Source organism: Aplidium turbinatum, chromosome 8, assembly GCF_918807975.1.
Source record: "Aplidium turbinatum chromosome 8, kaAplTurb1.1, whole genome shotgun sequence".
NCBI classification, from domain to species: domain Eukaryota; kingdom Metazoa; phylum Chordata; class Ascidiacea; order Aplousobranchia; family Polyclinidae; genus Aplidium; species Aplidium turbinatum.
In genome coordinates, this window is record NC_137479.1 from 25,613,407 (window position 1) to 25,626,955 (window position 13,549).

The following is a 13,549-nucleotide window of genomic DNA, read 5'->3' on the forward strand; positions in this document are numbered from 1 at the left end:
TTAAACGATGCTCAAATGATAAAAAGTAAAAGTCAAGAAATATCAGCATTTTAGAAAAATTCCTTCTATATAAAATTTCAAAACTAGTGAAGGGCGTGGCCATTTGAACACGTCTGATAACAGGTCGAGTTAACTGTTTTGCTTAGTGCTGCCAGCTGGACGAAATTTCCGTCTTTTATCCAAGTAATTTGTGTTGTAGTGACAAGTTTTAATGGCGTACGGTGTTGCGCTCCAATTTCGACAACCTGTGGCTATTTTTACAGAAATACACTTTTTGAATAGATGTTTTCAAAAGAGTGTTTCTTTCGGTCATTGCATACAGACGAACGGATCCGGAATCTTATGTTACAATTTTCCCACGAAGAGATTATGGTTTACCGCTGTGACCATAAATAATAAAAGACGTTGTTGTCAGTTGGAACTTAGAAGCACATAAATAATAAAAGACGAGTTCTTGTCAGTTGGTAGGCTGCAGAAGCAAAAAATAATAAAAGACGGTAGGCTACTCTGTCTAGTGTTTGGTACAGAAGCAAAATAATAAAGACAAAGTTGTTGGTTGGTAGGCTGCAGAACCAAAGAAATAATAAAGACAAAGTTGTTGGTTGGTAGGCTGCAGAAGCAAAGAAATAATAAAGACGATTTGCTGCTGGTTGGTAGTCTACAAAAGCACAATAATAAAGACGATCTTGTTGGTTGGTAGGCTACAGAAGCAAAATAAGACGATCTTGTTGGTTGGTAGTCTACAGAAGCAAAAGATTAAAGCCGTTTTCTTCTCAGTTGGTGCAGAAGAACTTCAAGTTAAAAATTAAAGGCGTTTCTCAGTTGGTTCTGAAGAAAAAACAACACTACATTTATTGGCAAGAAAAAAGATTAAAGACAATCGATCTGTGCTTGAAAATTCAAGTGGACGAATCCAAGCAAGTTTTGTGGAACTTTAGGACTTCATATAACCCTACAACTACGGTATTGTGCATTCAAATTTTTTTTGTATTTTTACTTTCTGTGCAGTTAAGTTTTTTATAACTTAATAATTTGTGTGTTTGTGTAACTTAATTTTTTAATTGGTAAATTTAGCCCCAACATTTAATATGTCTACACTCGGTGGCGACAGGGACTCGGCCGCCGTCGACTCGACTGAGTTTAAGCCTGATGATGTTCTTTTCGGTCGGGCAGGCTATTCTGGGGATGGACCCAGTAACGATGAGGCTAAGTCAGTTCGAGAGGCCCGGCATCTTAGAAGGGATATTTTGACTCAAATTGGGGTACTTTTTGTAGCCCTAGGTTCTTTGAGTGATAAGCAGGAACTGTTAATTTTTCAATCTAACTTATCTACTTTAGAAGAGGAATTACGGCATTTCCATGCACTTTTGGGTAAAATTTTTAACTCTGCAATTTTGGCAGAACTTCGTGATAGGGTAGATCCCGAATTTAACTCGTTAAAAAATAACTTTGAACAAAAAGTAAGTGAGTTCTCAGATATGTTGGATGCTGACATACATCCTGAGGATAGCGCCTCAAATGTAAGCACTAGGATGTCTAGGAGTTCGTCTCGGATAGTTGCACAAATTAACCTACAGCTAAGACGAGAGGAGCTCCAGATACAAGCCGAGGTCGAAGCAAGAGCTGCTGAGGCCATCACGAGAGCTGAGGCCATACGAGCTGAGGCCGCCGCGAGAGCTGAGGACATACGAGTTGAGGCCACCGCGAGAGCTGAGGCCGAAGCGAGAGCTGCTGAGGCCGCCGCGAAACATGAGTCCGAAGTGAGAGCTGCTGAGGCCGCCGCGAGAGCTGAGGCCATACGAGCTGAGGCCGAAGCGAGAGCTGCTGAGTTCGCACTCAAAGACGCCCAGTTGAGGGCTGAACAACGTAAAGAGGTAGCTTTGGCTGAATATCGATCAGATGTGGGCTCCCGGCGTAGCTCTAAGAAGGGCTCTTCTAGCCATTCCAGAAGTGAACATCAATCGCGGTTAAATTTACATAACCTTTTCCAGACGCCTGTTCAATCCGTAAGTGGACCAGTACAATCCACATGTTTTGTTTTCAAGCTGTTTCAGGAGGTCTCGGGGCCGCATCTAAGGATCTTCCGAAGGATCTAAAGCCAAGGCCAGTGAATTTTAGCCGAACTCCTGCCCCAGAGCGTACAGGTCACGGGGCCGCCATTAGCAGTAATGCTTTGCCCCCTTCACAGTTTTCTGCGCCGCTAGTTTTTGATCGCCCAGCTACACGTAATTTGGGTGGTTGTGAGAGGCGTGTCGCGTCTACTGATTTTAACGTGTGTGAGGATCGTGATCGTGCTGTGCACGTGACTGAGCCCCCTCAGCCCCTTAAGGGAAATAGCTTGTCTTCTCCCGCTAAATCGAGTTCTCAACAACAGAATTGCTTTTTTGAATACTGGTACCAAAATAGTAGGACGTTTTTCGATAAGGCGGCCTTGATTGGTTACGATGGTAATATGATACGATGATACGATGAATAATGCGATGGTTAATATGCCATTTGTCTTCTTTAAAAATCGTGTTACGGCCTTGATGGCAGCTTCGCCCTTTAAAGGAACTCGTTTGACTTTGTTACAAGCAGCTTGTGTTAAGACAGCTGCGCAAACGATTGCTAATTGGTTTCTGACACTCCTGGCTTGTCAGAGAAAGACAGGATAGAAATGTCATTAGCTCGCTTGTCCCAACGTTTTGGAGTTCGTGGAGGTCTTTTCGCCGAACCAGAAATTAGAAGGTATCGCTATGGTAGCAAATTAACTTCGATCTCTTCCAGTGATTTGAAAGAGTTTAAAGATGAATTGTCGCAGTGTCTGCTTTACGCGCAAGCTTATGGTCAGAGTGATAAATTAGAAGGACGTTTTGTTTTGGATTTGGCTAAGCGACTCCCGTTTGACGCTAAGCAGCGTTATCTTGACTTTTTAGGTGATCAGTATGGTGGCACTGATGAGCCTACTTTTCAGAGTTTGTTTGAATTTGTAGTACGGAAGGAAACGCGCAAGTCGACTGATTTTAGCATTATGCTAATGGGCGATTCTGGTAAGTCGCAGCATTTTAAAAAGTTTGGCAAAGGAAAATTGCCTTCATGTCCGGTTAGGCAGACGTCGGTAAAACCCCATGATGATGTGCTGTCAGGTAGTTCGCAGTACCCGACTGCTGTTGGCGCACCGCGCGGTGGTGAGGCCAGACGTAAGGACATACCGGCATGCATTTATTGTTCGTCACATGGTCAAGTTGAATATCTTTTTTTGTCTAATTGTAAAAAATTTTTGCGCTTGACACCTAAGGATCGGAGAGATGTTATTGTGAAAGCTGGAAAATGCTTGAATTGTTTGCGCCAGCATATGGTTAGGGATTGCGTTCATGCAAACAACTGTCGTAAGTGTGGTCCTAACAACGATAGGAAACACTATTTTCTTCTGCATGATTTTTATGTGACGTCACGTGATTCTCTGGATTCGGTTGGGAAAGATGATGCTCGTGCCAGAGTTCCAGTGCGTAATGTTAAGATCGGAAATGTTAAAGCAGCCTTTAACCGCATTACTGCTGCTCGTGTTTTGAATCCAATGACTGGCAAATCGAAGTTGGTGTATTGTCAGCATGATCCTGGTTAGCAGTTGACTTTTGTTTCGAGTGATTTGGTCTGCGAACTTGGCGTTAAACCGTATGATAAAGCGTCATTTAAAATGGATACTCTGGCTGGTCAGAAACCTACTTGTGCTAACCTTGTTAAGCTCAACATCCAGTCGTTAGAGACGGATGAATTGTTTTGTGATATAACCTCGGTGGTTAACCCAGCTTGGGCTGGCGATGTTAAAACTTTACCGCATAAGCAGGATTTAAGTGGTTTCCGTCATTTTCATGACGTGAATATGTTTCATTTGAATGATTGTAGTACTGTAGATGTACTGATTGGCAACGACAACGCTTATTTGATGTGGGCTAAAGAAGAGCGTGTTGGTGAGAATCGTAGTGAACCGCATGCTTTACTCACTCCTTTCGGCTGGTTGGCTTGTGGTGGTAAGTCACCCTTAGATGAAAGCGTTGCTAATGTGTGCAGAGTGCAGACGTCTTCAGAGTCTGATGTCATCTCTGGCTTTCAGCGTAAAATTGAGTCTCGTGATATGGAAATATAGCAGACCTGAACAAAGTCATTCAGGATTTGACGTTACAAAATGAAACCTGTGAATTGTCTCGCAATGACATTTTGGCTAGAGAACTTGTTGAACCGAATATTGAGTTGAAAGATGGTCGATTTGAGATACCTGTAGGCCTACCGTGGAAGGAAGATACCGTATTGATTTACCTAACAATTTTATGTTGGCGTCAGATAGAGCTGCTGCTTTAAGAAAGAAGGCTTTAAAACAACCTGAACTTCGTGATTTCCTTACTGACACTATGAAGGATCTTAAATCTAATGGTTATATTGAGCGTGCTGGTGAAGCAGAAAATGTAAAGGGATTTGAGTGGTAGCCTATTTACCATACTTTGTGACGTCACAATTAAAAAAGCGTATTGTTTACGATGACAAGTCTGAATTTCGTGGAACTTGTGTTAATGATGTAATGTTTTCGGGTCCTGACTTGTTAAACCCTCTGGTAGATGTCTTGGCTAGATTTCGGCTTAGTAGATTTGGTTTCTTGGCCGATATGACTATAAGTACTTTTTTCACATTTTGGACACTTCAATACGTAAGCCCAATTTTATTGAACTGCTTACGTACACGAGCAGTGCCGTTCGGATCGTGAACGAACGCCCTTTGGTACCTTTGAGTGACGACCCTAGGGATTTTACTGTCATCACTCCTGCCTCACTGCATGTTGACCCCATACTTAGACCCATACTGTGCTGTTGGGCAATCACATAATTGTGACCAATTAAGGAGGGACTATCGGTTCAATTTGTCACTTTCTCAGCAATTTTGGAGTAAATGGAACGATTTTTAAAACTACTTGTCAGGGCTTCAGGGCCGGAAAAAATGGTTAAAAATGGCCGAGAATTTGGAGCCTGGTCAACTTGTAGTGGTGGGCTCTCTCCAGGACATTGGTAAACGTGGAAAGTATCAACTTGGGAGGGTGCATGAGGTAGTTCCACAAATTAGGAAAGGGAAGCCTGTGGTTCGTAGAGCTAAAGTTGCCGTCTGCAACTATGATGAGAGTACGGGGAAAGTGAAAGTAGACTACGTGTTGAGGGATATTTCGTGCCTCGCCCCCGTGAAGAACACTTAAGTGTTAGGGTTTGAGCCTGGTTTTGTCTGCGGTGGCCGACCCTTGTCTGAGCCCAGAACAGTCGCTTATTATCGCAACCATTGTATATAGCGTCAGTTTAGTGTGTAGGCTACCTATGGTACCAATTTCATGTATCGTTGTGTTTTATTCTTATTGTTGTTCATTCTTTGCATGCGCTTTGTATTTGCGTATTAACTTAAACGTGAGTGATTCAAACAATTTGTGTACCGGTATCGTGTGTTTTTATTCATTGGCTCACAATTGTCGTCAATTCTTTTTTAGTTATGCCATGTCCGACTGTCATAACTAGGGGCCGCTATGTTCCCGACAATGGTTCACCAAATCAAACGTCATATAAAACCGTTCAGGTCTACTGAATCTTAGCGTATTAGCCTACGTCATGGAATTTTTCCTAAAAAATAAGCCAAGATTGCACCATCGTTCGTAAGACTTGTATCACACCTGTTGAGAATTGCTTCACAATGTTTCACTATGACGTCACAGTAACTGCGTACGTGAGTTTGAGATATAGCAATGTATTCTCGTCATTCGTAAAATTGTTCCTTGAATGTTAGTCGCATATTTAACTGTTTTGCTTAGTGCTGCAAGCTGGACGAAATTTCCGTCTTTTATCCAAGTAATTTGTGTTGTAGTGACAAGTTTTAGTGGTGTACGGTGTTGCATCCCAATTTCGACAGCCTGTGGCTATTTTTACAGAAATTCACTTTTTAAATAGATGTTTTCAAAAGAGTATTTCTTTCGGTCATTGCATACAGACGAACGGATCCGGAATTTTATGTTACAATTTTCCCACGAAGAGATTATGGTTTACCGCTGTGACCAGGTTTTGAATCTTTATCTTCGGACTGACAACGCCTTGATAGGTTATTCCTGTAGTTTCGCATACTTGTAGAGGCTCTTGACGCAGGGCAACAACAACAACAACAACAACAACAGTTACCGAGATTGGCAGAGGGAAGTTATCCGATTGTTGAAGTGTTGTTGTCGGGGAGTTATTCCATTCACTAGGTGCCGCTAAAATTGAAGCAAAGGGTAGCCACTTTAACAAGTCGAAATTCTGCCACTGAAATTGACTAGAATGCAACCGCCAACCAATCATAAGCTACGGTTTAAGTGACGTAAAAAATGGCGAAAAGAAGATCATAGAAAGCAAATTAAGTGATGGATTTTTTGTCAGCTGGTTGGCTTAGGGGTTAGGGTTAGGGCTAGAAAGTAGTCATTTCATTGACGCGTGTTCGATTCTCACCACTGCTATTGCTTTTTTTCTTCTGTAATTACCAAATAAAGTTCAAAACAAGCATTAACTTTCTGGATGAATGCTAGAAAGGTCACAATTGGACGGTGGCCTCTTATAACACGTTCTGATTGGTTGGCGGTTGCATTGTAGTCAATTTCAGTGGCAGAATTTCGACTTGTTAAAGTGGCTACCGAAGCAAAGCGTGCCCAAGGCAGACAAAGATTAACCTACTTAAACTAACAAACCAATAAAACCAATACCATATACATTTAATTCACACAGCAAAAGTCCGAAAATCTTGAAAACTGTTCATACAAGAGACAGTCAATGCTTAGAATCAAGTATAGCAATGAAAGAAGAAGCCTACAGACTCATTAAGCCCACTTTATTTATTGGACCGTTGGCCTCAACAAAAATTATTTTTTTGTTTTTTATACTATTTGTAACAACAAGGGTGTATTTTCTAACAATCACGGACCATTATTATTTGTTTGCTTTACCATTTTCATGCTTTTAATGGCAATACCATATCGAAAAGCAAATAATGCCCATCAACCTTTATGAACGTCTTTGAATTCAATCCGGACCTCGCAAGGCTATTTTGCACTAGTTTTGCACCCAGAGTCTGGCAACATTGAGTACGTCATTTTAGAAAAAGACAACAACCGTTATCAATGTCAGGTTGTCAGCCAGGAGATTTACAATTTATCATTTGTAATGCAAATCGTATTAGCTTCTAGTCGTTGTATTAGAGTTGTCGAGTAGTAGGCTACGTTGAATGTTGAGTGGATTGAAATTTTTTGAGGATATTTTTAGGTGCAAAATTAGCACCGGTACGGTACCAGTATCATACTGTAGGCTATATAATTTAATTTTTTTAGGTGTAAAATCACTTAAATCAGTATCCTATCCAAATAAAGTTGCACAACTAAGGAGAACGGAAGTATTTAGATGGCATTGTGCTGGACATTTCCTGCTTTTATGATAATTTATAGTAAGCATAAGCAAAATAAATATAAACACTTATCAAACATGCAATTAACTCAGGTTACCGTAGGCTACCTAAAAGTATAGGCTATAATATACCGTATACAGTAGAACTGGATGGGTGCAACCTATGGTAGTTTGTACCCTGAACAGTTTGTACCCTGAAAAGATCGAGAGAAAAACTTAAAAAAAGTCGAAGTCGCTGATCACAGTTTAATAGCACAAAGCCGAAGTCCTTGATCGGAGTTTCCGCAAACAACTCGAGGGTTAGCGGAAATAGCAGAAAAATATTTGCGGAAACTGCGATCAACGAGGGTTAGGGTTAGAGAGCATAGATTACTCGATGGTTAGAGTTAGGGTAAGCAGAAACTGCGGTTAGCGGAAACTGCGGAAAAATGTTTGCGGAAACTGCGCTCAGCGAGGGTTAGGGTTAGAGCATAGATTACTTTATGGTTAGAGTTAGGGTAAAGGTTAGCGGAAACTGCGGAAAAATGTTTGCGGAAACTGCGATCAGCGAGGGTTAGGGTTAGAGCATGGATTATTCTAAGGTTAGGGTAGTAAGGGTTAGCGGAAACTGCGTTTAGCGGAAACTACGGAAAAATGCTTTGCAAAAACTGCAATCAGCGAGGGTTAGGGTTAGAGCATACGGTAGATTAGTCTATGGTTAGAGTTAGGGTTAGCGGAAATTGCAGAAACTGCGATCAGCGAGGGTTAGTGTTAGGGTGAGGGTTAGTGTTAGGGTTAGCGGAAACTGCGATCAGCGACTTCGGCTTTGTGCTATTTTTCTCTCGATCTTTTCAGGGGGAAAATTTTAACTGAAACTGCGATCAGCGACTTCCGCTTTTTTTAATTTTTTTTTCTCGATTTTTTCAGGGTACGAACTGAGGGTACGAACTGTTCAGAATACGAACTAGGTTGTATCCGAACTGGACCCCCTATCAGTCCACACTTTTATAACAATAAGTTTGTCGGGATGCAACCTAGTTCGTACCCTGAACAGTTCGTACCCTCAGTTCGTACCCTAAAAAGATCGAGAGAAAAAATTAAAAAAAGCGGAAGTCGCTGATCGCAGTTTCCGCAAACATTTCAAAATTTTCCCCCTGAAAAGATCGAGAGAAAGATAGCACAAAGCCAAAGTCGCTGATCGCAGTTTCCGCTAACCCTAACTGTAACCCTTACCCTAACGCTAACCCTCGCTCATCGCAGTTTCCGCAAACATTTTTCCGTAGTTTCCGCTAACCCTTACCCTAACTCTAACCATAGAGTAACCTATGCTCTAACCCTCGCTGATTGCAGTTTCCGCAAACATTTTTCCGCAGTTTTTGCTAACCTTTTCCAGATGCAACCTAGTTTGTACCCTGAACAGTTTGTACCCTCAGTTCGTACCCTGAAAAGATCAAGAGAAAAAATTAAAAAAAGCCAAAGTCGTTGATTGCAGTTTCCGCAAACAAACAAAAACTCTTAGGATCCTTACCGGAAATTTTAAAATGTTTGCGGAAACTTCGATCAACCCTAACCCTTTTAAAATGTTTGCGGAAACTGCGATTACGACTATGCCAAACTCTTAGGATCATTACTGCAGGCCTCGAAACTGAAGGCGGCCATGGCCGCAATTAAACTACAAAAACCGACATTTTGTCCGCCGGGTCTCGCCCTTCCGTCGGCCGAATTTGTCTGCCATAAAGTTCCTAGAAAATTTACGCAAGCGGCCTTGTGAATAAAGTACTTTGCCACTTATAATCACAAAGGATTAGAAAGCAGTCAAAGTACCCGATAAATCACAATACACACTGTCTATGCTTGAATTGTTAACATTATTGATTGACCAAGTAGCTGATGTCTGACATAAGCAGGATGCAAGTGACATCACAATACACTTTATTGATGCGATATATTCAGTCTTCGAAATTAGCGTCGGCAATGAAAATGCCGAGGCCACACGAGCGCTTGTAATGTTAGGGTTAGACATTCCTCCCAGACGTTATGGCACAGCCATAGATTTGTTCCTTAGTCAACACCCTGATGGATCTCTACGAAAAAGAAAGAGGCGTGTGAATGGGTATCAAAGCCCGAAAGCAGCAAAGCGTGGACGCTTCATTGAGAACGGCGAAGACGGTGTAGACTGACAGCCAAGCGATGAGCCTCTTGGTGTGTCTGATTCCAGTGATGATGCGACAACCTCGTGCTCCGATACAGCATCTGATGATTCCGATTCTGACAGCTAGTTCTTTATCAGACTTTGTGTTGTTCACAGTATCCCAATTGTGCCGAAATTATGTTAGTGTATACGTAAATCGAGGCAATCTTCTCGCAGGGAGCTATTAATTTGTTACCGGTACTTGGTTGAGCAATTGACGTTATTTTATGATAATTCAACGTTGCTAGATGTCGAATTAATGTAACACAAACGTAACTTTCTTATTGGGCATTGTTGTTACGCAATATAACCGAGCAGGAAAATTAAATCGATTTGTGCTGACTCGAACGTTGAATCCACCCAAAATTAACTTACTTTCCCCCGGTAAGTTATTTAACGTGAATTACTGTAACAGCGTGCGACGTGCGTATCTTGTAGCTCGCTTTATCGCTACTTTTGGCATTATTACATCACAACAAATCAAACAGTGCGGTCGTGATAGACTACTCTAGTATATTTTTCGCTTCTCGTTTAACATGTTTCGGTACAATTGTTTCGTAATAAACGTTCACAGCAATTGCCGAGGCAATTTCAACTTTTGTCGTTTGGCCCAGGCAACGTTTCTGCTGAAGTAAAAATGTGCCAATTTAATAGACTCTATGTCAGTGGTTCTTAACCGGGGGGGCGTGAAGCCTCTCTCAGGGGGGGCGCGAGCTCTACAACAATTTCAATTTTTTTTAATTACTTTAATGTCCTAGGACCTATGCTGTTTGTCATATTTTGTATTTTATTGTATTTATCTGCGAAGCATTGAATACTCTCAACCTTTAGCTTCAAGGGAAAAACATCAACATCATTAAGCATCATGACATCATTTGAACTTTTATAGCTAAACTTGACCTCTGGAAGAGTCGAATTGAACAAGGAAATCCAGCGAGCTTCAGTATAAACTTGGATTCTGCTCTCAAAGATGGTAACTTTGAGTCTGAGTTGAAGAAACAAATAGAAATCCCCTTTAATGAATTGAAAGCGGAGTTCATCAAACACTTTCCAGATCTGGATGAGAAGCGTGAAGCCTGGAAGTTCATCAGAAACCCGTTTCAATGCGAAGTAGTTGATATTTTCGAAGAAGGACAAGAGGAGTTTCTTGAGATGAAGTTCAACTTCACAGCTAAAGAAGACTTCAAAAAACTGGAACTTGAGACGTTCTGGGCCAATTACCTTCCTGTTTACCCTCTTATCGCAACTCGGGTTTTTCGAATTCTAACAATGTTTGGATCCACGTATCTTTGTTAAGCTGCATTTTCTGCTCTCGTTGCTATCAAGACCAAGTACAGAAACAGGTTGAGAGTTGAAGGAGACTTACGTTGTTCATTCTTTGGAGTTAAACCTCGCATCAAAAACCTAGTTGCTAAGAAGCAGTGTCAAGTATCTTACTGATGTGTACAATAAACAGACAAAAATGCAATTTTTTTGGTATGATACTAATTTAAAGTCTAGGGGGGCGCGAGGCTCATGACCATTATTGAAGGGGGGCTTGATAGAAAAAGGTTAAGAACCACTGCTCTATGTTGATGCGTGCCGAAGTTCCAATGGCCGCCATGTGCTTGTGATTGGCCGCCGAACAGCTTGCTTCGGTCGGACACGTTTGGCCGCCAGAAAAAAAAGTTGTTTCGAGGCCTGTTACTGGAAATTATAAAATGTTTGCGGAAACTGCGGAAAAACGGTTCTATTTTTTTCTCTCGATCTTTTCAGTTTGTTTGTTGGCGGAAACTCCGATCAGCGACTTCGGCTTTTTTTAATTTTTTTTCTCTCGATCGTTTCCTAACCCTAACCCCTTTTAAAATGTTTGCGGAAACTGCGATCAGCGACTTCGGCAAACTCTTAGGATCATTACCAAAAATTTTAAAATGTTTGCGGAAACTGTGGGAAAACGGAAACTACAATCAGCGACTTCGGCTTTGTTCTATTTTTTCTCTCGATCTTTTCAGTTTGTTTGCGGAAACTCCGATCAGTGACTTCGGCTATTTTTAATTTTTTCTTCTCGATCTTTTCCTATCCCTAAACCCTAACCCTTTTAAAATATTTGCTGAAACTGCAATCAGCAACTTCGGCAAACTCTTTGGGATCATTACCGGAAATTTTTAAATGTTTGCGGAAAAACGGAAACTCCGATCAGCAACTTCGGCTGTGTGCTATTTTTTCTGTCGATTTTTTCAGGGGGAAAATTTTAAAATGTTTACGGAAACTGCGATCAGCCACTTCGGCTTTTTTTAATCTTTTCTGTCGATTTTTCAGGGTACGAACTGGGTTGCACCCACCTTTTCCTAACTCTAACCATAGAGTAATTTATGCTCTAACCCTAACCCTTTCTGATCGCAGTTTTCGCAAACATTTTTCCGCTAACCGCAGTTTCCGCTTACCCTAACTCGGCCCTAACTCTAACTATCGAGTAATCTATGCTTTCTAACCCTAACCCTCGCTGATCGCAGTTTCTGCAAACATTTTCCCGTAGTTTCCGCTAACCTTTACCGTAACCATAGAGTAATCTATGCTCTAACCCTAACCCTCGCTGATCTCAGTTTCCTCAAATATTTTTCCGCAGTTTCCGCTAACCCTTGAGTTTGTTTGCGAAACTCCGATCAGCGAGTTCGGCTTTGTGCTATTAAACTGCGATCAGCAACTTCGGCTTTTTTTGATTTTTTCTCTTGATCTTTTCAGGGTACGAACTGTTCAGGGTCGTATATTTACAGCAAACTGAATAATCTTTGCTACATACCGTAAGAACTTGAACTACCGGTACTTTAAATTGTGGTCAATTGGTGTGGAGGTTTTTAATTTGCCACGTGCCCTCTGCTTTGGAGGTAGGCTACTGTATGCAAGATGTGTCAATACAAGGAGAGCTACAGCAAAATTTATGAAATATTTTGTTAGTGAGAAATGTGGTAGGCTAAAGGGATTTAGATGCTTGCAATGAGAGTTTCTGTCATGGAATTAAAACAGTCACAGACTTTTGTTGTTCAGTTACTGTTAGGTGATCAGATAAATGGTAGCATTAGATACCGTACAAAGCAGCTGTGACAAGAAGAGCAAGGCTGAGTTTTAAAGTTCAGGAAAAATGCTGTACAGACGGGAGAAAATTTTTGCTAAAAATAGTTGTGTGCAGTCTGCAATATTGTACAGTAGTGAGACATAGGTGCTAACTAAGAGAGAGTAAAATGGCAATTCTGAGAAGAACAGGAAGGGCAATGATGAGAGCAATACCGTACATGAAATAAAAACCAGAGAGCAGAAAAAGTTTGAAGCATTGATACATGCCTCTCAGCTCTTAGCAGCCATGGCTGCCGAAAAGTTGGCCTCCGAAACGATTGCACCAGTACGCCATCTTTGGTCTGAGTAAACATAAAACACGATATTATAAAGCTTTGCTAGAGAGTTTGCTTTGTTGAACCATAAAGAAAACAAGGTTCAAGGTTCTCTAATCTCTATGGTTAAAACACGATATTAATTATCAGATTTTTAAAAACACAAATTTTTAACTAAATTTTTATTTTGGTTGCCGAAAAGAAGCTCTGTTGGGCCATGCTTGGTCACCGGAAGAATAAAGGAGCTTAGAGGTCCCTTCTGAATATATGTACAGTATAATTGGATAGGCTATGGTAGAAATGATTGAAATGTTAACCAACTTGCAAGGATATATAGTAATAGGAAACGGGGGTGTCTAAAAGGGACATGAATAGACAGGTGAAGAATGGGGCAGCCAAATTGGACTGAAGAAAGAAGATGCGTTGGAGATGGAGATGTAAAATAGTATTAAAAACAATCGCTAAAATGGAAAGAATCGCCTTTTGGATGATGATCAAGGTCATTGTAAGGTGAAATGCATGCATAGAAAACATGAGTAAGTATGCAATGTTTTAAAATAATTGTTTTAAGCTTCATACAGGAA

General features: G+C 41.0%; 1 protein-coding gene across 1 annotated transcript; it reads left to right on the top strand.

Annotated features, from left to right (window-relative positions):
* The first annotated feature begins 9,518 nt into the window (after positions 1-9,518).
* LOC145776195 (protein FAM200A-like) lies at positions 9,519-10,896 on the top strand. The gene is made up of 2 exons (XM_082587597.1): positions 9,519-9,522; positions 10,490-10,896. The coding sequence occupies exons 1-2, from the start codon at positions 9,519-9,521 to the stop codon at positions 10,894-10,896; spliced, it is 411 nt and encodes a 136-aa protein (XP_082443723.1).
* The last annotated feature ends 2,653 nt before the right edge of the window (positions 10,897-13,549 follow it).